The sequence below is a fragment of the Ornithorhynchus anatinus genome, chromosome 1 (assembly GCF_004115215.2).
Source record: "Ornithorhynchus anatinus isolate Pmale09 chromosome 1, mOrnAna1.pri.v4, whole genome shotgun sequence".
NCBI lineage: Eukaryota > Metazoa > Chordata > Mammalia > Monotremata > Ornithorhynchidae > Ornithorhynchus > Ornithorhynchus anatinus.
Window position 1 is genome coordinate 118090562 of NC_041728.1, and position 25945 is coordinate 118116506.

General features: G+C 43.7%; 1 protein-coding gene across 6 annotated transcripts in view; it reads left to right on the plus strand.

Moving 5' to 3' along the window:
- Positions 1–25945, plus strand: part of RBP2 (retinol binding protein 2) — an 84943-nt gene that overhangs the window by 42443 nt on the left and 16555 nt on the right. The window contains exons 1-2 of one of the 6 annotated variants that reach the window (XM_007673234.3): positions 14935–15040; positions 22134–22262. In XM_007673234.3, coding sequence (XP_007671424.1) covers positions 22190–22262 — 73 coding nt within the window. In that variant the 5' untranslated portion in view covers positions 14935–15040; positions 22134–22189. Of the gene's footprint in view, positions 1–14934; positions 15041–20640; positions 20738–22133; positions 22263–25945 lie in introns of those variants that run through there. The other 5 variants (XM_029048440.2, XM_007673225.3, XM_001505386.4 and 2 more) reach the window with 5 other exon arrangements.

The following is a 25945-nucleotide window of genomic DNA, read 5'->3' on the forward strand; positions in this document are numbered from 1 at the left end:
AGTTCAGCCGATTGGGTACTGGAAATTCATTGCGGAGTTAGTTTGGAACATTTCATTATTATCAAAGGTTTCCCAGCTGCAGTAAAATCAGTGTCAGACCATTTATGCTTCCCTTTGACCTCCCTGTATCTCTTTCATTTGGAGAGCATAAAAGAGATAAGGTGAAGGGATGAATAAAATGAGACTGCCCTTCTCTTCATTCTTTCCCAGCCACAAGTTCCACCTCATAATGCTGAATTTTAAAATTAATTAAATGTTATAGTCAGGTATCATAAGCTCTCAGCTGTAACAGCCTGTCTCTCGGCCATATACTGCTTCAGTTCGCATGAGAATTGCTCGGTAATTGAGGCTTGAATTTAAACTTGTCAAGAATTTTGATGTAGTAGTTTTATTTGTTTTTACCCTCTTTTATCCACCTTTGGATAACCTAGGGCTCACTTTATAACTTATACATTTTGCCTTTTTATGTGGCAAGGGTATTTTTGTATAAATTTGCTATACATGGCAGTTTTCTAATGAAAGGTCTAGGCACTCCTTAGGGTCTGGCATAGCTTACATGGGAAAGTTCAGAGCTGAAGCACAGTCATAGTGGGGGTGGGGGGTGGGAGGTAATACTTGACAAGACGGGAAGGAGAAGAAATATTAGCTGGCTTCCCTATTCAGGTAGGGAAGGAATACTGAGGAGGAATTATTATGGACTGGAAATGAAAAGGGATAGAAAGAATCACTGAAGGTTACACTGAGGGAAGAGGCATCCAGGTATAAAAGAAGCAGTAAATCGAGAAACAACGTGGCTTAGTGGAAAGAGCACGGGCTTGGGAGTCAGAGGATGTGGGTTCTAATCCTACCTCTGCCACTTGTCTGCTGTGTGATCTTGGGCAAGTCACTTAACTTCTCTCTGTCTCAGTTACCTCATCTGTAAAATGGGGATTAAGACTGTGAGCCCCACATGGGACAACCTGATTACCTTGTATCTACCCCAGCACTTAGAACAGTGCTTGGCACATAGTAAGTGCTTAACAGATACCATAATTATTATTATTATTATTATCCTAAGACAAAAGGTGGTTATGAGCCATTTAGTCATAGGCCAAAGGGATTTGATTCAATCAATCAATTGATGGTATTAACTGAGTGCTGACAGTGTGCAGAGCACTGTACTAAGCACTTGGGAGAGTACAATCCAACAGAGTTAGTAAACATGTTCCCTGCCACAATGAGGTTACAGTTTAGAGTATTGCTAATACTACTACTGCTGCCAATAATAATAATAATAATAGAATTTGTTAAGCACTTATTCTTTACCAAGCACTGTGGTAAACACTAGGGTGGATACAAGGAAGTCAGGTCAGATATGGTCTCTGTCTCACATTGGTCTCACAATCTAAGTCTTGGTTGGAAATATTTCTTTCAGTTGGGCTCAGTTATGCTTGTCTTGAGTAGAGCAAAATTATAGTTGACTTTGCCCATATATACCAAGTGAGCATCTGGCCTGGAGATTCTAGAGAATATCTCACACTAAATAATAAAAATTTTGAAGAAAGTTAAAATTTGAGACCTAAAATTCACTAATTGGAAATGTGCGGCTGAGACGAGGAAGATCTCTTCAGCTTTTATAGGATGAAGAGCACTCTTTTAAATGGGTTTCTTCAACTTTTATAGGATGAATAGCACTCTTTTAAATAGGTTTGTAATGGGTGAGAACCTTTTACTGCCTATACTAAGGCCCTTCTCTCCTATGAATTAATGCCTTATAGTAGCAGGAGAGTTTGCATATGCCGATGAACCTTAGAGCTAGGCCATGTAGGGCTACCCATAATGGAAAGGTCTAAGCCAAAGAGTCAGATAAAGCCAATACACCTGTGTCGGGCAGCAGCAGCATGGCATAGTGGATAGAACATGGGCCTGGGAGTCAGAAGGTCATGAGTTCTAATCCCGACTCTGCACTTGTCTGCTGTGTGATCTTGAGCAAGTGACTTCACTTCTCTGTCCCTCAGTTCCCTCATCTGTAAAATGAGGATTGAGACTGTGAACCTCATGTGAGACAGGGACTGTGTCCAACCCAATTTGCTTGTAATAATAACAATAATAATAATAATAATGCTAGTTAAGCACTTACTATGTTCCAAGCAGTGTTCTAAGCACTGGAATAGATACAAGCTAATCAGGTTGGACACAGTCCCTGTCCCAAATAGGCTCACAGTCTCAATCTTCATTTTCCAGATGAGATAACTGAGGTACATAGAAGTGAAGTGACTTGCCCAAGGTCATACATTAGGTAAGTGCAGAGTTAGGATTAGAACTCATGACTTTCTGACTCTGCGGCCTGTGCTCTGTCCACCACGCTATGCTGCTTCTCTGTCATCTCAACTCTCTCTGTATCTGTCCCAATGCTTAGTACAGTGCCTGGCCCATAGTAAGCACTTAACAAATACCATAATTATCATTATTATAATTATTACTGAAAAAAGTCAAAGGTAGATGATCATGTAATCAAAACAGTGATCAAAGACAATGTCAGAGACTCAAGTTTTTACTTTGCAGAAGAAGGCAATGGTAAACATTGCCTCCCAAAGCATCACATACCACCTTGCCTCCCTATCCTTTCTTTGCACTCTCAATGGTCAGATTACTGCTCTCAACTCCACCCTCTCTACTCAACTCAACTCACTCGCCCCCCTTTCCCTCCGCCGCCCTCCCTCCACTAACCCGCAACCCTGGATCTCTGCCTCTGTCTGCCTCCTTCACTCTTACACTCGAGGTGCTGAGAGCTGCTGGCGAAGGTCTAAGCACCAAGTCAACCTTATTCATTTCAAATTTATCCTTTTCTGCCCTAACTCTGCCCTCTCCTCTGCCAGGTAAAACTATTTTTCTTCCCTCATTGACACCCATGCCCATCACCCCCACCAATTGTTCCAGACTTTTAACTCTCTCTTAAGGCCCTCTGTACCTCCCTCTCCCCCATCTGTCACCCCTAACGATCTGGCCACCTACTTCATTAAGAAAATTAACACAATCAGGTCTGAGCTCCCCAAAGTCACCCCTCCCCCTTCTCCATCCCCCTACTCCCAACCCTCTCCCCTTCTTTCCCATCCTTCCCCCAGTATCCTCAGAGGAGATCTCCTCCCTCCTTGCAAGTGCCACCCCCTCCACCTGTACTTGGGACCCCATCCCCGCTCACCTTATAAAAACTATTGCCCCTTCCCTCTTTTCCTCCATAACTTCTATCTTTAACCACTCACTCTCCAATGGCTTCTTCCCCTCTGCCTTCAAGCATGACCATGTCTCTCCCATCCTAAAACAAACCCTCTTTTGACCCCACTTCCCCTTCCGGTTATCATCCTATCTCCCTCCTACCCTTCCTTTCCAAACTCCTAGAATGAGTTGTCTGCACTCGCTACCTTGAATTCCTCAACTCCAACTCTCTCCTGGCTCCCGTCCAATCTGGCTTCCATCCCATCCACTCCACCAAAACTGCCCTCTCAAAGATCACCCTTTCTTTCCAAATCCAATGACTCTATCCTAATCATCCTCGACCTCTCAGCTGCCTTTGACACTGTTGACCATCCCTTTCTCCTCCACACTTTATCTCACCTTGGTTTCACGGACTCCGCCCTCTCCTCTTATCTTTCTGGCCGTTCCTTATCCATCTCCTTCACGGGCTCCTCCTTCCCCTCCCATCCACTAACTGTAGGGATATCTCAAGAGTCAGTTCTTGGTCCTCTTCTGTTCTCCATCTATACTCACTCCCTTGGTGAACTCATTTGCTCCCATGGCTTCAACTATCATCTCTACATAGATGACACCAAAATATATATCTCCTCTCCTGTTCTCTCCCCCTCCCTCCAGGCTTGTATCTCCTCTTGCCTCCAGTGTGTCTCCACCTAAATGTCTGTTTTGTTCTGTTTTGCTTTGCTGTCTGTCTCCCCCGTTTAGACTGTGAGCCCATTACTGGGCAGGGATTGTCTCTATCTGTTGCCGAATTGTACATTCCAAGTGCTTAGTCCAGTGGTCTGCTCAATAAATACTATTGAATGAATGAATGAATAAACCATTTCCATATCTTTACCAAGAAAGCTCTTTGGACACACAGACCAGAATGGCTTTATGACAGAAGCTGGGACGTTCTGAAGAAGGTGTGTCCATGGAGTTGCTATGGGTTGGAAACAACTTGATGGCATTTGAAGAAGACTAAGGGCCTTAAGATGTTCAAGCATGGCAAGTCTGGATGGGACAGATATTCTTTTGGTTAAGCAACAGTGTAGCCTCATGGCTGGTGGAAAAAACATGGGTCTAGGAGTCTGAGAACCTGCTCTTTCACATAAGCAGTGTGGCCTAGTGGAAAGAGTACTGGTTTAGGAATAAGGGCCTTGGTTCTAATCCCACTGTCACTTGCCTGCTGTGTAAATTTGTGCAAGTCATTTAACATTTCTGCTTCAGTTTCCTCAACTATAAAATGGTAATTAAATACCTGTTCTCCCTCTTATTTAGACTGTGACTTGTATCTGCTCCAGCACTTAGAACTGTACTTAATACATCATAAGCACTCCACATATACAATAATAATAATAATAACAAGTACTGTGCAACTGAGGGGTGAGCATCAAGAGAGAAGCAGCGTGGCTCAGTGGAAAGAGCCCGGGCTTGGGAGTCAGAGGTCATGCGTTCGAATCCCGGCTCAGCTGTGTCAGCTGTGTGACAGTGGGCAAATCACTTAACTTCTCTGTGCCTCAGTTACCTCATCTGTAAAATGGGGATTAATTGTGAGCCTCATGTGGGACAACCTAATTACCCTGCATCTACCCCAGCTCTTAGAACAGTGCTCTGCACATAGTAAGCGCTTAACAAATACCAACATTATTATTAAAATGCTTAAGGGGCAAAGAGGCAAGTGTTTAGTTGATGCAGAGGGAAAGGTGGATAAAGGAAATGAAGAACTTAGTCTGGGAAGGCATGGTGGAGGAGACGTGGACCTATGCTATTTGAAAGCAAACAGTCATTATTCAAATTTAATGACTGAATAATATAATCTTTATCTGATGAAGATAAGATGTGGCAGGGGCAATTAGTACATTTAGCCACAGAATAAGTACAATTAAAGTGCATACTATTCAACAGTTCTTTAATGTTGTAACTAGTAATCCATAGCTAGAGATCATAAAGGAAATCAAAATGGCTAACACTTCCCTTAGAAATTATTAAAAGTGCAAAATAGATGTTGCACAGAGGAAGAATATATTAGAGAGCCTCCAACTGTATTGAAATGTTATTTATTGATTCAATGTCTTCTGTAGCATCATTCTGAAAATAGCAATGTAGCAGTCTGTACTTGAAAACCTAAATTGTTTCACTCTGGTTTAGGAGCTACTGACTATGTGACCTCAGGCATTCCTGCAACCACTCTGAGTCTCGGGTTCATCTCGGATACTGGAGCCAGTCAGTCAGTCAATCATATTATTGAGTGTTTACTATGTGCAGAGCACTGTACTGAGCACTTGGAGAGTACAATACAACAATATAACAGACATATTCCCTGCCCATAACAAGCCTACAGTCTAGAGGGGGAGATAGGCATTAATATAAATAAATAAAATTACAGATATGGGCATAAGTGTTGTGGGGCTGGGACAGGGCTTGAATAAAGGGAGCAAGTCAATTTGTCACAGAAAGGAGTGGGAGAAGAGGAAAGGAGGTCTTAGTCAAGGAAGGTCAAGATGACTAAAATGGCAGCAACATTAATGTGTCCACATTTCTTTACTTGTCCCCACTACCCACATCGTCTCTGAAAACACAGCTATTGACCATGGTGAGCAATAAGAAGTGAAAGAGCCCTGTAGACTGGACTTCTTAATGTAGATGAGGGGAGGAAGGCACTTCCCATATAGCCCACAGGCCTTGCACCAATGAGTACTCAATAAATACCACCACCATGGCCACCGCATCTACTTCTCTTTCAGCTTAAATGATGACTATGGCCAATCCAATTAGCTGTATCTACCTTAGCACTTAGTACAATGTCTGGCGCATATTAAGTGCTTAACAAGCACTATTAAAAAAAAAATAAATCCAACAAAAACCTTTTCTACTACTACTATCCCTCCCTTCTTAGATTTTTGAACCCCATGTGTGAAAAGAACTGTGCCTGACCTGCTTATCTTGTGCCTACCCAGGTGTTTAGTAAATGGTTGATACACAGTACGTGCTTAACACCACACACATTATTATTATCGCTGCTGTTATTACTTCTACTACTATTATTATGTCTACACACAGGCATCTATCTTTGTGGAGGAGGGAGAAAACTGAGCGGTATTAAGTAATGGTTATGAATCCTTCCTGAAGTTTTTCTGTTGAGTCACACTAGGGTATGAAACTGAGCAATGCTGGAACTTCCCTGTCCCTCCAGGAGTCTCTCCCTGGGTCGCTGGTGTCCACTCCAGTTCACCGTTGGGTCTGCTCAGCTGAGCTGGTGTTAGAGAGTGGGATAATGCCTTGGGAGGCAGTAGAACCCCCTCACTTTCAATTCCAGCCAAACTCCTCTCGTCAGCATGTATTAAGTTCACCATATCACCAGGGCTTTCACTGGTGAGCGTCTACCCCCAGCGGAACCCAATCTTTCCTGGCCCGCCCCATTACCACTCCTCCAAAAGTCTCCTTTGCCCCACAAGCTCTGCCTCATTGGGGAACCAGAACTTTCTTATCCCTTTATAAGTCATGTATTTATTTTAGAGAATTGTCTGTGATCCGTGTCTGGAAGATGATAGAACCACTTCCGTCAGGATGTTTCCCAGCATTGAAGAGGGGTGTGTGGGAGGAGGGGCAAAGGAGATTGATTTTCATCTGAAGAGTTTCCCCCTCAAATTCATTCATTTTAAGGGGATCTGGATCAATCACGCTTGATCCACGGAAATTGGGACGGTACAGCAGAGAGCACCGCCCCTCTACCCCTCTGCTACCTCAGAGCCAGCCTTCAGGGAGGAAAGCCAGGAGAAGCAGTATGACATAGTGAATAGAACACGGGCCTGGGAGTCAGAAGGTCATGGGTTCTAATCCCAGCTCTGCCACTTGTCTGCTGTGTGACCTTGGGCAAGTCACTTTACTTCTCTGTGCTTCACTTACCTCATCTGTAAAATGGTGATTGAGACTGTGAGCCCCACGAGGAACAGGAACTGTGTCCAACCCAATTTGCTTGTATCCACCCCAGTGCTTAAAACAGTGCCTGGCACATGGTAAGTGCTTAACACATACCATTATTATTATGATTATCATTATTATTATTATATACAGCTCCCTGTCTGCCCAGCACTTTGCTGAGGCTGCTGTGAAACAGTGACAGTGATTCTGGTGAAAGGAACAGCTGGAAGCAAGGCTGAACTTTCTGATGGAATGCACATCCGCGTCACCCAACTGCTGCTGCCAGATGGTAATGACTTTCGATCATGCCCAGGAGAAGCCATATTTCAACTACTGGCCTAGGGGTCATCATGTCCTTTTATCCTACTTTAATCCTCAGAACATTACAGGCTATTTGTTGGTGCATTTAAATAAAGACCTGGAGCCTAGACCCAAAGGCAGTTCAATTTCTAACCCCAGAGATATCAATCACCTCTACTTAATATTATTTTAAGATCTGACTCCCAAGCTAGACTATAAGTCCTTTGAGGTCAGGGATCGTGTCTACCGGCTGTATTGTATCCTTCCGACGGCTTAATACGGCACTCTGCACAAACTAAGTGATCAATAAATGCCATTCATCGATTGAAAAAATAAAATGTTCTAATGGTGAGGCAGGCATATTTCTAGGCCCCTAAGATTTTGTAGTTGCAAGTGGGAGCTTCCAAAGGGTAGGGACTCTTGTGAATGTTTAATTTCCTTTCTAGAGTGGCCAATTGAATATCAAATAACCAGACTAATTCATGAATAGTATTTAATGACAGCAGCGAGGATTCCAGTCTTGGCAAGGAAAACTTCACTAACCCATTAACGGATTCCAAGCCTGCTGCACAGTGCTTAGTGGTTAGCACCTGGGTAATTCAGTAATAGGTAAAGCTCAAATACATTTCAGTGGATGGAAATGCATAAGAAGAAACCTGATGCACAATTTGCTAAAATAAATCAATCAGTGATATTTATTGCATGCTTCCTGAGTGCAGAGCACTGTACTAAGTGTTTGGAAGAGTACAATAAAATAAAGCTGGTAGACATGATCTCTACACATAAGGAATTTGCAGTGTAGCAAGGGAGACAGACATTAAAATAAATTATAGATAAATTTATAGAACAGGGTGTTTTTTCCATAAACGAATTAGTGAGAAGACGCACACCTAATCTTCTGGAGTTAACTGTGAACCCCTTGTGAGACAGGAACTCTTTCTGAGCTGATTTTTTTGTATCTATGTCAGTTCTTAGTAGAGTGCTTGGTGCATAGTAAATGTTTAACAAATCCTAGACTACTAATATTTGTCACCAATTGTCCTTCCTCATTCTTCCCATAAGCTATTTGTAGAACTTGATCTAATAAAGCAGAGTTTGGGTATGCCATAACTCTTAGACATTGCAAAACGGTCGGTACCTAGTAAGTAACTTGAACCTCATAGATCATAAGGTGCTTTGCACATAGTAAGCACTTAAATGCCATTATTATTATAATAAGGCCCACATCCTCCACCTGATGAGTCATCTATAAATTAAATGTTCTCCAGGAGCTCACTGTGGGCGGGGAAGCCTTCCTGGTGGAGATGTGATTTTAGGAAGACGCCAAAGCTTTCCCAATTCTGCTTTCAGTGCTGCTCTCACTGTGGGCAGAGAACCTGTTTACCTACTCTATTATATTGGACTGTCTCAAGCACTTAGTTCAGTGCTCTGCACAATAAGCGCTCAATAAATACAACCGATTGATTTACTGAGAGCCTTGAGGTTGTATCGCATTTCCTCCAAAGATGAAGAAAGGAGCTGAAACCTTAAATCAGGTGAACGATCAAGCCAGATTTGTAAGGGTGATGAATGAATCACTGCTGATCCAGTGATTGACCAGTTAATTACTTGAAGATCTTCACTCTGTTCATTCTAAGAATTCAGAATGAGCCCTACCACATCAAAACCAGGGCTTTGTTAATTTTTTACTTATTGATTTTCCTTGATGGGAACTTTCCTTAGAAGAATGGGGCTAAGATGTTGTTACTGCCCCTTGAAGAAAATAACATCTACCCCAGCATTTAGTACAGTGCTTGGCACATAGAAAGCACTTAAAAAATACCATAGAAGAATAACGTCTGCATTTATCATGAAGGACATCAGTAGCTGAAGGATCAGCAGGTGATCTCTTCCCCTTATCCCATCCCTAAGCCTTTCTGCACAGTCTTAGCACGGTGCTTAGTACAATGTGCTGCACACTATGTAAATGCTCAGTAAATATCACTGATCGACTGCAGTGTTTCCAGAGCCTGTTTTAGTTCCATGACTTCTCCGCCTTGGGTTTCTGCCCCGTATTTCTCTCAGTTCCTCTCTCAGAACAGGTCCTGGCCCACAAGATTCCTGAAGCTGCTATCATCCCTAATCTCCTCCTTGGCTATGCACTCAGCCCTGATCCCATTCTTGGCTCAATCAATGCTATTTTTATTAGGCACTTTTTCTGTGAGGAATACCTTATTAAACACTTGGGGAAGTAAATAGGGTAAGTAGACATCATCTCTGCCCTCGAGGAGTTGACTATATAGTCGGGGAAACAGACAATAAAGCACGGCTAGTGGAAAGAGCACAAGATTAGGTTTTTTTTTCAGCTTTTTCATGTGCCCTCTCTGTGACCTGGGGTTAATCACTGAACTTCTCTGTACCTTGGTTTCCTCATCTGTAAAATGGGGATTGAATTACCTGTTCTGCCTCCCTTTTAGATTATGAACCCCATGTGGGGCAGGAATTGTGTCTGATCTATTTCCATTTTATATACCCAGAGTTTAGTACAGCATCTGGCACATAGTAAGCACTTAACAAATACTATTATTATTATTATTATTATTATTGTTATTATGGTATTTGTTAAGCACTTACTATAGGCCAGGCACTGTACTAACTGCTGGGGTGGTTACAAGCAAATCAGATTGGACACAGTTCCTGTCCCATGGGGGGGTCACAGTTTCAATCCCCATTTTACAGATGAGGTAACTGAGAGACAGAGAAGTGAAGTGACTTGCCCAAGATCACACAGCAGACACATGGAAGAGCTGGGATTAGTACCCATGACCTTTTGACTCCTAGCCCTGTGCTCTATCCACTACACCATGCTACAATTGTTTTTTATTAAAATAAATTACAGGAGGAGAAGCAGCCAAATATAAAAATATGCACATAAATGTTGTAGAGGAAGGGAGTGGGGTGAGTATCCAAGAGCTTAGAGAGTGAGGACTTAAATGTGTAGGTAACTTAGTAGGGATGGAAATAGGGTAAGGAGATGAGGGATTAGTCAGGGAAGGCTTCCTGGAGGAGATGTGATTTTAGTAGGGCCCCAAAACCTTCCCATTTCTGCTTTCAGTGCAGTTCTTTTTATCCCTACATTTGGTCTGGTATTATTACCCCTGCAGTCTTCATCACCCACAGTAGTACAGTGTACAGTGACAGAATACAGCCTATTAGGGATAATAATTCATTAGGCCAAAAGGTTAGGTTAAAAATGCAATCACAGTGACAAAGAAAATGGCTCAGTGAGCCAATCAGGTTCATTATAATACAGGAAAATGGAGTTCACAATGCAATAAGGTGTGAAATCCAAGTTTCTATTTTGGTATTTTATGAAACACCTGGAAGTAGATAATTTATGGGGTCTTTGTAGCATATACCAAGCCTAAATTCACCTGAAACCACCTGAAGAGACACAATCCAGGCAAACCTGAACAACCAAAAATGGTCTTAACGAATCAGAGATCTGGGATGATCTGTGCTGGTGAACTTGGAGTGCATGATGGTCACATTCTCCACACCCCCAAGACAATTTTATCTCTGGGCATGACCTTGGGAATGAGAGCAGAAGAGGCCGGGCCTGACCTTGGGCAGACATACTCCGGACAATCCAGGTCAACTGTGGGGGTCAACTGGGATTGGGGTCTGCTGCTCTAGGCCAGTTCCAGGGGTCTGGATCATTCCGGAATCTGGGAAAAGAGCCCAGTCCTGAGAGACAAACAACATGAGTTCTATTCCTGGCTCTGCATCTACATGCTGCATGATCTTGGGCAAGTTCAAATTTCCTGTGCCTCAGTTTCCTCAACTGTAAAATGGGGATTATGTTCCCTCCCATTTAACCTGTGAACCCCGTGTGGGATAGAGACTCTGGCCTATCTTGTGCCTATCCCAGCCCTTAGTATTCTAAAGTATTGGGGAGCAGCATGCCGCAGTAGATAGAGCACGGGTCTAGTAGTTAGAAGGTCATGGATTCTAATCTCAGCTCTGCCACTTGTCTTCTGTGTAGCCTTGGACAAGTCACGTAACTTCTCTGTGCCTCAGTTACCTCATCTGTAAAATGTGGATTAAGACTGTGAGCCCTATGCAGGACAGGGACTGTGTCCAACCCAATTTGCTTGTATCCACCCTAGTGCTTAGTACAGTGCTTAGCAAATACCATTATTATTATTATCATTAGTGCTTGCTTCATAGTAAGCATATAATAATAATAATAAAAATAGTAATATTGGTTAAGCATTGTACAAATTTTATGATTACTATTATGATAAAAGTGGAGATAAATTCCCAGGACATTTCTGCCACCCACTTAACCTTCTCAGGGTTTTGGGGGTAAAGACTTGACTCTGATATTCATTCATTCAATAGTATTTATTGACCACTTACTATGTGCAGAGCACTGTACTAAGCACTTAGAATGTACAATTTGGCAACAGATAGAGACGATCCCTGCCCAATGACGGGCTTACAGTCTAATTGATATCTACCCCTCAAGCACACTCTCTGCCTGGTCTTTCCCATTCATTGGTGACCAGAAGTGAATCAGTCTTTGGAAGGCTTTTGTTTAGCCGTTTTCAACTTTCAGGTCCAATTTTCAGGTCCAATTAGCCTGCCTACTGTCTTTGCCAGCAGTTTTGGAGGCTTGTCTGTGACATGTCTTCCCCTCCCCCTGCCACTTGCATGTGCTCCCAAGACCTAGGTCCTGTTTCAACTGGGCCTCTCAGCTACATATGCTTCTTCCTCTGAGCCAGATCTGAAGGGAAGCCAGCAGCCAGGATATGGCTGGGCAAGACTCCTCAATTGTTACCGTCACTGGTATTAAAGGTCCAACTTCAGGTTTTCAAATCTAGCCATCTGAGTTACTACTTCTAAATGTAAATTATTTTGTGCCAGTCTTCCACACTAGAATGTAAGCTTCTTGAGGACAGGGATTACATCTTCTAGTTTCCTTACACTCTTCCAAGTGCTTAGTATAGTGTTTTACCCAATAATAATAATAATGATAATAATAATTATAGTATCTGTTAAGTGCTTACTATGTGCCAAGTATCATTCTAAGTGCTGGGTTGCATATAAGAAAATTGGGTTGGACACACTCCCTGTCTTACGTAGGGAGTAAGTGAAGTGACTTGCCGCAGGTCACTCAGCAGACAAGTGGCAGATCCGGGACTAGAACCCAGGTCTTTCTGACTCCCAGGCCCATGCTCCATCCACTAGGCCATGCTGCTGCTGTAGTTGCTCAGTGAATACTATTAATTGATGATGGTTGAACTGAGATAATAAGGGAGAAAAATTGTATCTGAAAGACCTGTGGGATCCTCATGGGCCATTTTCAAAGTTCCTTTAAATAGAAAAGCATTTGGGACTAACAGCAACAGCCCCAGTTGCTACCTGAACTCAATGCTTACTATGATTTAGAAGTGATGAAATATGAACACTATGCATCATGTTTTTCATAAATGTCCTTTGAGCCAGTTTAATAACTGTGGTATTAAAGTGCTTACTATGTGTCAAACACTGTACTAAGTGCGGTGAAAATTACAGGATAACCAGGCCCCACAAAGGGCTCACAGTCTAAGTAGAAAGGACAAAAGTTATTGAATCTCCATTTTGCAAATGAAGGAAGAGAAGCTTAGGGAAGTTAAATGACTTGCCCAAGGTCACAGAGCAGACAAGTAGCAATGCTATGGAAGTGTAGCAATGCTAAGGAAGTTTAGCAATGCTAGGAGAGGGAAAAAAAACTAGGAGGGGAAAGAAACACTGTGGTATCAACAGGGATTAAACTCAGGGTAGGAATTGAAATATTTTAATCGTGTCAACTACCCTAAACACACTGATTCCCTAGGAAGAAATGGCCCCTCAGCTCAGCTCCTCCCACCCCCCCTTCTCCCTGTGGGAAAGACTGGGAGAAAGATTTACTGAAATCCCCCACCACCATGCATGCTAAAGATGTTTCCTTTAGGGTGTGCCATTGTTTGGGCTTGATATGATTGTTTCCATTGAGTGGAGTGTTGTCATTTCCACCCAGTGGACAAATACAGTTTTAATCATTAAGGGAGGGACTGGCTGCCACTGTTCCTGAAACTTTGAAAGATTTCTTTTTACTTGAAAATGTCAAACTTTAAAGGCTTCCGGAAGGGTTCTGAGACAGCCCTCTCCACTTCATAAAATTACCAGTGTCACCAGGGGACTTCTTTGCCAGGAAGTTTGAAGACCAGAATTCTAAAGGTCAAACTCTGGGGAGAAAAGATTAAAATGGACAATATAGATCTCTCTAAGCACCTTGTGGGCAAGGAATGTGTCTGCCAACTCTGTTATATCGAACTTTCCCAAGCTATTAGTATTCATTCCTTCATTCAATAACATTTATTGAGCATTTAGTGTGTGCAGAGATCCAACAATAAGCAGACACATTCCCTGCCCACAATGAGTTTACATTCTAGAGAAGGGGAGACAGACATTAATATGAATAAATAAATTACAGATCTGTACATAAGTGCTGTGGGGCTGGGAGGGGAAGAACAAAGGGCGAAGCAGAAGGGAGTGGGAGAAGAGGAAAGGGGGGCTTAGTCAGGGAAGACCTTCTGGAGGAGATGTGCCTTCAATAAGGCTTTGAAGGGAGGGAGAGTGATTATCTATAAGATTTGAGGAAGGAGGGTGTTCCAGGCCAGAGGCAGGATGTGGGTGAGCGGTTGGAGGTGAGATAGATGAGATCAAGCAGAGTGAGAACATTAACATTAGAGGAGCGAAGTTTGCAGGCTGGGCTGTAGTGGGAAAATAGCAAACTGAGATTCATTCATTCAATTGTACTTACTGATCACTTACTGTGTGCAGAGCGCTATACTAAGTAATGTACAATTCGACAACAGAGACAATCCCAGGCCAATAATGGGTTCGCAGTCTAAAAGAGGGAGACAGCAAAACAAGACAAGTAGACAGGCATTAATACCATCAAAATAAATAGAATCATATATATATACATCATTAATAAAATAGAATAATAAATAATATATACAAATAGACACAAGTGCTGTGGAGAGGGGAAGGGGGTAGAGCAGAGGGAGGGAGGAGGGGCAGAGGGTTCAGTCTGGGAAGGCTTCCTGGAGGAGTTGAGCTCTCAGTAGGGCTTTGAAGAGAGGAAGAGAGCTAGTTTGTCTGATGTGAGAAGGGAGGGCATTCCAGGTCAGAGGAGGACGTGGCCCAGGGGTCGACAGTGGGACAGGTGAGAACTAGGCACAGTGAGGAGGTTAGCTGCAGAGGAGCGGAGTGTGTGGGCTGGGCAAACAAACAGCTGCTGATGACTAAGTGTTCCGAAAAACAAGCTGAGGGAAAAGATGAACCAAGTTGCCCATATTGCACAACAGGACTTCCTTGAGAAGGAAAATTCCCTGGGCCACTGAAACACACTCCTCCTGTCAAATCATTAGGTCTCGAACATTCACAGGTCTTTCTTATATTGATGAGTGTGTGTTCACATCTGAGACACCTGTTTCCTATAATATTGGCAGCGAAGAGAGTGTTTACTGTTCCATTACAAGGTATGCCCATTGCTGAAGCCATCAACTTTCCATCGACAACCCTTTCCACCAAGGTATGTTTGGTGGGACCCTGGCATTTTCCCTCTGGAGTTAAATCATAGATTGAGATAAGAGGGATCAAGGTAATGGAATGCTTTAAAGCCCATGGTGAGGGGTTTTCCTTTAATGAGGAGGTGGATGGTCAAATCACTGGAGTTTTTGAGTAGTGGGGTGACATGTCCTGAACGGTTTTTTTTGGTTGGAAAAATGATTCAGCAACAGAGTGAAGTGTGGCCTAGAGTGGGGAGGAGACAGGAGGCTGGGAGGTCAGCAAGGAGGTTGAATCAGTAGTTCAGGTGGGTTAGAATGAGTGATTGTGTTGGCGATTTGCTACCGACTACTACGGTTCAGAACCTCAGTGAGTAAAGAATTACTCCGAGGGGATAAACAAGGCCAAAACAAGTTTATTTCACTCCCAGCCCCCTGTCCCAATTATAACGCCAGGAATTTAAAAGTGGCGGGTGATTCCACAAAGGAAGGGAAGTGCCAAGTCCTTTGTTCTTCTCCTTTTATACTTTGTTGGCATGCCCTTGTCGCTTCCTGATTGACCTGAGTGTTTATGGAGACTCCAGGTCAGCTCGCCTTTTGCTGATGAACCGTTATTCACAGTTTGGTGCTGGGGGCTTGGGGCTTGAAGTGCCCCCTAATGTCCTCTGGTGTTGTCAGTATGCCTGCCTTGAACTGCCCACTCGCTGTTTTTGGGCTATCACTCTGTATTCACCCATAGCCACCCTTCCTCATTTCCCCCCTTTTTCTTTTTGCCACACCCTTCCAGTGCCAAGGGAATGGGGCAAAGGTCTCATCTTCCATAACTTCTTCATGCTGGAATGGGCATAGACCTGGGGAGGTGCCTAAAAGAGAAGCTAATCAGGGCTGGTGTGGGCGCACAACATTGGCGTAGAAGTTGTGTCGGGCTTGGTCAAGGGGGTGAAGGGGCTGGTAGCCTTGGTGATGGGCCAGAAGGATCTTTTCAGTTGCTCGGATACAGCATCTCTGGGCCACCTTCAGAATGCAGCAACCAGCAACTTGTCCATCCTGGCCAAGAGGAGAAATCTAGCCAGGTACAACCAGGACCAAGAAGTTCCCGTGCTAGGTGCAGCAGGTTGAGAGGTCCTGATGGCTAATTGTCGGTGTTGAGAAATATCTGAAAAGGCAGGTAGTGGAGAGCCATTTAGGCCCCCGTGCCTGTAAAATGTCATTAACCTGGTAGGGAGGGGTATAGGCTGTAATTGGTTGACCCAGAGTAATCTTTCCACTCTCTTGAACTGCCATGGCCGTGGCCACTACCTCTTGCAGGCAGGCTGGCCAGCCAGCGGCAGTGACATCCAGCCGCTTAGAGAAGTAAGCAACTGGTCTGAAGTCTGGTCCCAGGTGTTAGCCTAAAACCGCAATGCAGTGGCCTTGTCTTGCATCCACATATAAACTGAATGGCTTCTCTAGGTTTGGGAGTGCTAATGCAGGAGCCATACAGAGATGTCGTTTCAACGTCTTGAAGGCCGTTTCCTGATCTGGGCCCCATTCCAAGTGATCTTGGCCCAAGGCCTCATACAAGGGTTTAGCAATTAGGCCAAAATTAGGGATCCATAGCCTACAGTAGCCTGCCATTCCTAGAAAGGTGCGGAGCTGCCGGGACGTTTTAGGGGCAGCGAGGTCAGCTATTGGTCGTATTCGTTCAGGGCCCAAGGACCTACATCCAGGGGTAATAAAATTGCCTAGGAATAGCACTCGCTCTTGGCACCATTGGACCCTCTTTCTAGAGACCTGGTATCCCGCTTGGCACAGGTGGTTTAAAGTCTGCACAGAGGCGTGCCTAGCCATCTCTTCCCCAGGGCTACAGATAAGGAGGTCATCAACATACTGAATTAGAGTACTAGGGCTAAAATCAAGAGAAGCAGCGTGGCTCAGTGGAAAGAGCCCGGGTTTGGGAGTCAGAGGTCATGGGTTCGAATTCCGGCTCTGCCACTTGTCAGCTGTGTGACGGTGGGCAAGTCACTTCACTTCTCTGTGCCTCAGTTACCTCATCTGTAAAATGGGGATTAACTGTGAGCCTCACGTGGGACAACCGGATTACCCTGTATCTACCCCAGCACTTAGAACAGTGCTCTGCATGTAATAAGCACTTAACAAATACCAACATTATTATTATCAAGAGTCCTTAAGTCCTTTGTTAGGCTCAGCCCGAATAATTGCAGGCTATCTCTGAACCCCTGGGGGAGTACTGTCCATGTATATTGGTGGCCCTCCCAGGTAAAGGCAAAGAGAAATTGTGATTCTCGGGCTAAGGGGATACAAAAAAATGCGTCTTTTAGGTCAATGACTGAGAACCATGTCCCGTCGCTGGGGATAGAGGATAACAAATTGTGCGGGTTTGGAAGCACGGGGTGAATAGGGACTACGCTTTCGTTCACTCCTCTAAGATCTTGTACAAAGCGATATGTGCTGTATGGCTTTTGCACTGGGAGCACCGGGGTATTACAGGGTGATTGGCATGGCCGAAACAGCCCATGCTGGAGAAACCTTTCCACAATAGGTCTTAGTCCCTCCCGGCAGGCAGATGGAAGGGGATACTGAGCCTGGCAAGGGTAAGCAGCTCCTGGTTTAAGGGAGACACTCACAGGCTCGACGTGGACTGCCCGCCCTGGCACCCCAGTGTTCCAGACCTGGGGATTGATCCTTTTATCCAGTGGGAATTTACTCCCTTTTCTGTCATCCCCTGTGGCTTCCCCTATTAGGGCCAGCAGGGAAAAAATAGAACCTAATAGAACCCATAGGACACGTCAGAATGATTAGGAAAGAATGGGTAAAGAGGACCCCTTCCTCTGATAAGCAGGGGACCGGGGCCATAGTCCTGCATGGTCTCTTTCTCCCGTCTATCCCCGTGACAGTTATCTCCGATGGTTCCGTTACACCCCAAAAAGAAGGTGATACCGAGTAAGTAGCCCCTGGATCAATTAAAAATTGAATGGTCTTACCCGAGATCTCCATCTTCACCCTGAGCTCGGCCTCCGTGATGGTCTTCTGGGGCCAGCCGGCCCCAGAGGCCTGTCGATCTCGGTCCGGGCTAGAGCACACCAGGAACTCCAGGCCTGAAGGGGTGCGCTCGGGGAGGGCGGCAGGACAAGCACAGTTGCGAGACCAATGGTCGCTGCCTCCACACTTCCAGCACGGGCCAGGCAGGGGGGTTTGACCTCCCCGCATGGACTTAGCACGGGTGGGGCAATTACAAGCCCAGTGGCCGGGTTTCCCGCATCTATAACAGGTCTATGCGGTCTGCGATCCCCCTTCTGGGTTTGCCGGGCAAATCCCTAAGGCTGCCGTGATCATGTTGGCCTGAGCCTGGGCTTGAAGCCAGACTCTGGAGTCTTTCCTCCGCTCCCAATCTTCCTCGCCGTTGGTAAGGACCCTGAAGGCCTGGGCAAGGAGATCTGCCATGGGGTTTGGGGGCACAGCTGCATTTTCTGCAGTTTCCTATGAATATCTTCTGCTGACTGGGTGATAAAATGCATACTCATAACCACTGAGCCCTCAGGGGAATCCACATCCACATTCATGTATTATCGAATAACATCCGTTAGTCCACCACGGTACGCAGCAGGATTTTCATCCTTCCCCTGAACAACCTCTTTTACTTTGTCATAATTCACCTGTTGGAGAAGCAGCGTGGTTCAGTGGAAAGAGCACGGGCTTTGGAGTCAGGGGTCATGAGTTCGAATCCCAGCTCTGCCACTTGTCAGCTGTGTGACTTTGTTGACATGCCTGTGTCATTGTGTCGCTTCCTGATTGACCTGAGTGTTTATGGAGACTCCAGGTCAGCTCGCCTTTTGATGACCGCTGTTAGGTGCTGGGGGCTTGGGGCTTGAAGCCCTCCCTAATGTCCTCTGGCGTAGTCAGTATACCTGCCTTGAACTGCCCACTCGCTGTTTTGGGGCCATCCCTCTGTATTTGCCCATAGCCACCCTTCCTCAATTGTATTAACATGGATGGAGAATTTGGATGGAGAGGAAAGTAATCCTACTTGGTTAATCTCCTATTTTGACCCTGTCTGCACCCTTCACTTCTCGTACACCAACTAACTCTCTGTAGCTCAATTTCATGTATCCCACTACCTACCCTTTGCCCACATCCTCCTCCCTCTAGCCTGGAACTCCCTGCCCTTTCTTATCTGACAGTCTACCACTGACCTCCTTCAAATCCCTCTTAAAGTGACATTCTTCAAAGAGACTTGCTCTGACTAAGACTTCATAGAGAAGCAGCACAGCATAGTGGATAGAACGCAGGCCTGGGAGCCAGATGGTCATAATAATGTTGGTATTTGTTAAGCGCTTACTATGTGCAGAGCACTGTTCTAAGCGCTGGGGTAGACACAGGGGAATCAGGTTGTCCCACGTGGGGCTCACAGTCTTCATCCCCATTTTACAGATGAGGGAACTGAGGCACAGAGAAGTTAAGTGACTCGCCCACAGTCACACAGCTGACAAGTGGCAGAGGTGGGATTCAAACTCATGACCTCTGACTCCAAAGCCCGTGCTCTTTCCACTGAGCCACGCTGCTTCTCAGTCATGAGTTCTAATTCTGGCTCTGCCACTTGTCTGCTCTTTGACCTTGGGCAAGTCACTTCACTTCTTTGGGCCTCAGTTACCTAATCTGTAAATGGGGAATGAGACTGTGAACCCAACATGGGACAGGAACTGTGTCCAACCCAATTTGCTTGTATCCACCTCAGCGCTTAGTACAGTGCCTGGCACATAGTAAGTGCTCAACAACTACTATAATAATAATTATTATTATTATTAAATAAAAGAAGGAAGGTAGCCTAATGGATAGATTACAGGCCTAGGAGTCATAAGGAGCTGGTTCTAATCCCAGCTCTGCTACTTGTCTGCTGTGTGACCTTAGGCAAGTCACTTCACTTCTCTGGGCCTCAGTTAACTCATCTGTAAATGGGGAATGAGACTGTGAGCCCAACATGGGACAGGGACTGTGTCCAACCCAATTTGCTTGTATCCACCCCAGTGTTTAGTACAGGGCCTGGCACATAGTAAATGCTTAATAGATGCCATACAAAAATAAATAAATACTATTGATCAATTGGCCTCATCTGACTGCATTTTAGGCTGGTGAGAGAAAATGAAGCTTAGAATATCCCTTGGAGGTTTTCTAAGATAGAACAGATTCTCCCTGAAAAGGAGAGTGAAGAAGCCAGCCTGATTGAAGGCAGGAGAATGTATTAGGGGCTCTCTCCTTTCCTATTTTTCAATGGTTCTGTGACTTAGGTCTTCAGCTACATTTTGCCAATCTCAACTATCTCCTTCACTTGTTGAGGTACTCTAATGACTGTTAATGAACAGCATGTATTGACTAGCCTCAGTTTCAGCTGCTTTTCATAATTTCATCCTCACCTTAGGACTGCAGGTTTGGTAACATATTAGTCCTAATGACTTATAGTGAGCACTAACAATATGCTAGGAGTTCTAGGAAGTCCTCCTAAACCTGTCCTTCTGGTTTACTGGATCACAAAGGAATTCCAAGCAGGATTAGGGACCGGTATTTGTAAGGGTCATTGAGCAACCAAATATTTTTTTTTTCTTCTTTCAATCTTGAGATAGCTCCTCCTTTTATGTCTTTGGAGAGAACAGGGGAAACAAAACTTGGGCAGAAAGCTTTGATTCCCTGGAGAGCACTGAAGGTTCCAGAACCCAACTTATTGCCAGGTAGGAGATAAAAAGTCCATTTAACCTCTTAGAGTCATGGATAGATAGTCTATTGGAGCAAAGATTTATTTGCAATAATGCTGGATCCATGAGCAGTGGAATAATTAGATTCAGAATATCAACTGAAACCTAAAATGATTGGATTGGGCTCAGGGTTTTTCCATCTCTAACGTTAGCGAGTTAGGAGTTTAGTTGGTTTCAATTAAACTGAAATGTACTTAAAGTCTGCTTCTTTAAGAGTTTGTGATTTTTTTTAAAAAAATTAAATGTAATTTTAGAGCTGAAGAGTCCAAAAAAATGAAATTTAGTAGTTGAAGTTGAACTTAAACTCCTCCATTATATTGTCAATTTCTTAAGGTAAGAGAAAGTGTCTTCTATTTGTATTTCAGTCCACCAAACATTTAGTTTAGTGTTCTGCATGCAGAGGGGGTCAATATAGTCTACTGATGATGATGATGATCACGATGATGATCTTGGTTCTCTAAAATTTTATCCAAAAGTAGTCTGACACTAATGCCTCCCCGCCTACTATAAATTCTGAAGTGACAGTCTGTATGCATACACTCACAATTGCTATTATAAGCACAAATTGAACATATAATAATTATTTTATTAAAAATGTCTGAAAAATAACCATCTGATGTTGCTAATGTGAAAAATCATCCCAAGCAACTGCTTTAACAAGTCTTTTATTCTATATTAATAATAATAATAATCGTAGTTGTTAAGTGCTTAGTATGTGCCAAGAACTGCTCTAAGAGCTGGGGTAGATCTCAGGTCATCAGGTTGTCCCACGTGGAGCTCACAGACTTAATCCCCATTTTACAGATGAGGTCACTGAGGCATAGAGAAGTGAAGTGGCTTGCCCAAAGTCACACAGAGACAAGTGGCAGAGGTGGGATTAGAACCCACAACCTCTGACTCCCAAACCCATGCTCTTTCCACTAAGCCGCTCTGCTTGTTTCTCTATATGTAAGACATTTTGTGGTTTAGCTCTCTAGTCTCTCAGCTCACCAATAAAAACATAAAAACTAGTTAACTATTCAAACTGAAAGTAGCCTGTTCTGGTGTTTGTTCATGTTTTCCCATTGCTTGACAAAGTGTTCCAAATTGTGCTTTCAAAGATTCCTCTTTAAGGACACAATATGTCAGTGGAAGTTAAAATAACCCAAACTGGTCTTCCCTTGCTAGGCAATTGCAGTATCATTTGCTTTAGTGACTTTCTGATTTAGAAATTGTTCTTTGCCCGCCTGATATTTCAGTGAACTTTGCTAATGAAAGTAAAGTTCTTCTTCAGTTGTATCTTTGACCCTTCAACTCTATTATCTCAAAAGCCATAAACCTAATTCAGGGAGGGATATAAACTCATTGCTCTGGTCTCTTCTCCACTGCACAGACTTGACTTCCAAGCTCAGCACTTGATCTGACCTCTGGTCTACTTTTCCAGCCAAAATGCCTGCTAACTTCAGTGGAACGTGGGAAATGGAAAAGAATGACAACTTCGAAGGCTACATGAAGGCTTTAGGTGAGTATCAAAGCATGAAGGGGGTCAAGGACATGGATAGTGGCACATTGAGCACAACTAAAAAGAAAGACCATAGCAATTTTACTCCTGTACCTTGACAGGGGCTCTTGGTTATTCTCATAGAGGGTGCTGAAGCAATTCATTAAGATTCAGTCATTCATTGCTTGAGATAATAGTTAGCAAAAGACACAAGTAACGGTTTGACTCAAACGTAATGATGGCAACACGATTTCAAAATAATAACATAAACAGGAAAATCTTCAATAAGAAGGTACATAATTTTACAGTAGATACAAATATGTGTGCCTGTCTTAGCTGAGCATTTGAAACTGGGTAACAAGTAAACAATGCTAAGATACAAATTCTTTCATCAGAGAATTATGTTAACTTTTATACAGATATTGTGGAGACTCATGTTTTACTCAGGGCCACTAAAGCCCCAAGGTTTTGAAAGCAGGAAAAAAAAATCCTTTCTGCATTGACAATTTGTTTTTGTAGTGTCAAATTCAGTCCATCATGCTTTATGGTAGCTTGCTCACTAAATATAAAGGGAGAATGGAACTTTAACTGCTTGTACTATTAGAACAGCATTTCATGTTTGAGGCACTGAATGGAAATTAAATTGAGTGACTCAGTTATGTGAAAACAAGTGCTTTTTTAAGCTATCCAATATTAGAGATCTCATCCATGGGAAATTAGGGATCCAAGCTATGAAAAATATATTGCATGGTGGACCCTGTATGACAAAAAAAGATAGTTTATACTTCAATATTTTGTTCTCTTTCTACATGCATAGTCACAATAGTGATTAAAATTTTCTATTCTGTATCATTGTTATATTGTTAAAAATTATACATTATAAATGTTTTTATATTAAGGTCATAAGCTCATTGTGGACTTGGGGCATGTCTACTAACCCTGTTGTGTATTGTAAACAATCAATTAATCAATTATTTATTGAGTGTTTATTGTATGTAGAGCACTGTACTAAGGGCTTGGGAGAGTATATACTTAGTACATTGCTCTGCCCACAGTAAACACTCAATAAATATCATTGATAATGATATTCATTCATTCAATCATATTAATTGAGCACATGCTGTGTGCAAAGCACTGTACTAAGCCCTTAGGAGAGTACAATGTAACAATAAACAGACACATCCCCTGCCCACACGTTCACTGCCCACAATGAGCTCACAGTCCAGAGGGGTAGACAGACACCAATATGCATAAATAAATAAATTACAGGCATATACATATGATGTTGATAGCAATAGTGCTGTAAAACTCTATTTTGAAGTATCTGGAAATGAGTCATTATAAAAGACATGAGAGATAATCATTTTTAAAAGAACCCTCTCTCTTCTTTTTATAAGATTTTCCAGCAGCCTGGAAACTAGGAATGATAGTTTCAGCCCCCCCCCCCCCCCACTTTTCTGGATGATTTTTAGGCTGCTCTTTTCGGGTCTTCATATTTGTTTCCCTTAATGTGATTTTTTTCAATGGCATTTGTTAAGCACTTACTATGTGCCAGGCATTGTTCTAAGTGCTGGGGTCTTGTCTCTGTTCTGCTGTCAAGTCATCTCAGACCAGAAGCAACTCCATGGACACTTCTCTCCCAGAACACCCCACCTCCATCTGCGAACATTCTGGTACTGTATCCATAGTTTTCTTGGTAAAAATATGGAAGTAGTTTACCGTTGCCTTCCTCTGCTCGATAAAATTGAGTCTCTCTCCCATTCTGCTTCTACCCAGCACAAGTGAGTTTTGACTTGTAGCAGATTGCCTTCCTCTCACTAGCCACTGCTCAAGCTAGGAGTGGAATGGGCAGGCCTCTGCTTGACTCTCCTTCTCTTAGGCAAGACTGGTAGAGTACTGGAAACACTCCAGGTGCGTTCCTGGGAGAGGAAAGTGCTGGGGTAGACAAAAGATAATCAGGTTTCACACAGTGATGCTCATAGTCTTAATCCCCATTTTACATAAGTAACAAGGTAAGTGACTTGCCCAAGGTTAAACAAAAGATAAGTGGAAGAGCTGGGAAGAGAACCCAGGTCCTCTGACTCTCTGCCCACTGGAGAGTCCACTAGGCCACACTGGTTCTGTAATTTGGAAGTTTTGTGGGGCTTAATGTCAAATGATAAAGCACTTTGATGGCCTTAATTAAAAGAAATTGTTGGGCCAAGGCTCCACACTCAAAAATGAAGCCTTTACCTGTTAATAGAATGAGCTGCCCCTCCCTGTGCTTTCCACCTCTGCACACATGCTCACTTCTTCCCACCTCCCTGTACATGCTCACCCAAGTTTTAATTTCTTTAATTCTCTGATTAACTCTAGCCGTAGAGAGAGTTCTTAATAATGTAAAGAGTTGTGTCTTCTTCTTCTTTAATACAATCCCTTGTTACCTTTCTTCTGACACTTTAATGTCTTTATAATATTTACCAAGTTGTTTAATCTCCTCACAGCACCAATTGGAATGGAGGGTTGGCAGTTTTCCACTACATTTAGGTTGGGTAGACAGCTGATGAGTCAGGGAGAAGACATTTTCAAATTAGGCCTTGAATTACATCTCTGGTTTGGATATCTGCCCAGTGTCAACTGATCAGACAATTGCCAACTCTGCCCCAGGGAGTACTGTGAGGATCAGGCCTCTAAAATTTCTTCATTTGTGGAACAGGAATTGTCTAGATGAGAGCACTGATCTATGTCTCAGGGATAAAGGAAGAAGGACCAGACTAGCTGTAGCAAAGCCAGGTTTTTTGGTGGGAGATAGAAGTGGGGAAAGCATGGATATTGGTTGCGAGGATCAATTTAAGACCCTGAAGAACTCCAGACATTGGACATCGGGGTCCCCCGAGGTCAAAGAAAACCTCATCCCTGCTTCCCTAGGGCACAGACAAGGCCATAGTTTTTCTCTCCATGGCAATGCCAAGACCATCACTAAGGAAGCAGTATGACCTAGTGGATAAAGCACGGGTCTGGCAGTGAGAAGGACCTGGGTTCTAATCCCTGCTCCACCTCTCATCTGCTGTGTGACCTTGGGCAAGTCACATAACTTCTCTGGGGCTCAGTTACCTCATATGTAAAATGGGGATGAAGACTGTGAGCCCCAGATGGGACAGTCCCTGTCATGTGTCCAACCTGATTAACTTGTATCTGCCTCAGCGCTTAGTACAGTGCCTGGCGCATTCTAAGCACTTAACAAATGCCATCATCATCACCACATTTGGTTGGAACCAGTGGCAGGGTGAAGGAGGCAGGGGTGGGGGAAGTTGCTTCTCAGAAAGCCACGATACACTGCTCCTTAGCTGCCAGGGAGGGCCCCTTAAGCGAGGTGATCGCTGATCCCTTTTCCCACGTCTTACCTCTTGCCTAAAACTTCATCCCCATCCACATATGCCAGACCATAGCATACTAAGGTCACATCTCCTCCAAGAAGCCTTCCCTGTTTGAGCCCTCTTTTCCTCAGCTCCTTCTCCCTTCTGCATCGTCTATGCCCTTAGATCTGTGACCTTTGGATATGTTATGTTCGCCCCACCCTCCACCTCACAGTACTTGTGTATAAATCTATAAATCATATATTATAAATCATTCATATTAATATCTATCTCCCCCTTTAGACTGAAAGCTCACTGTGGGCAAGGAATGTGTCTACCAACTCTATTGTATTTTAATCTCCCAAATGC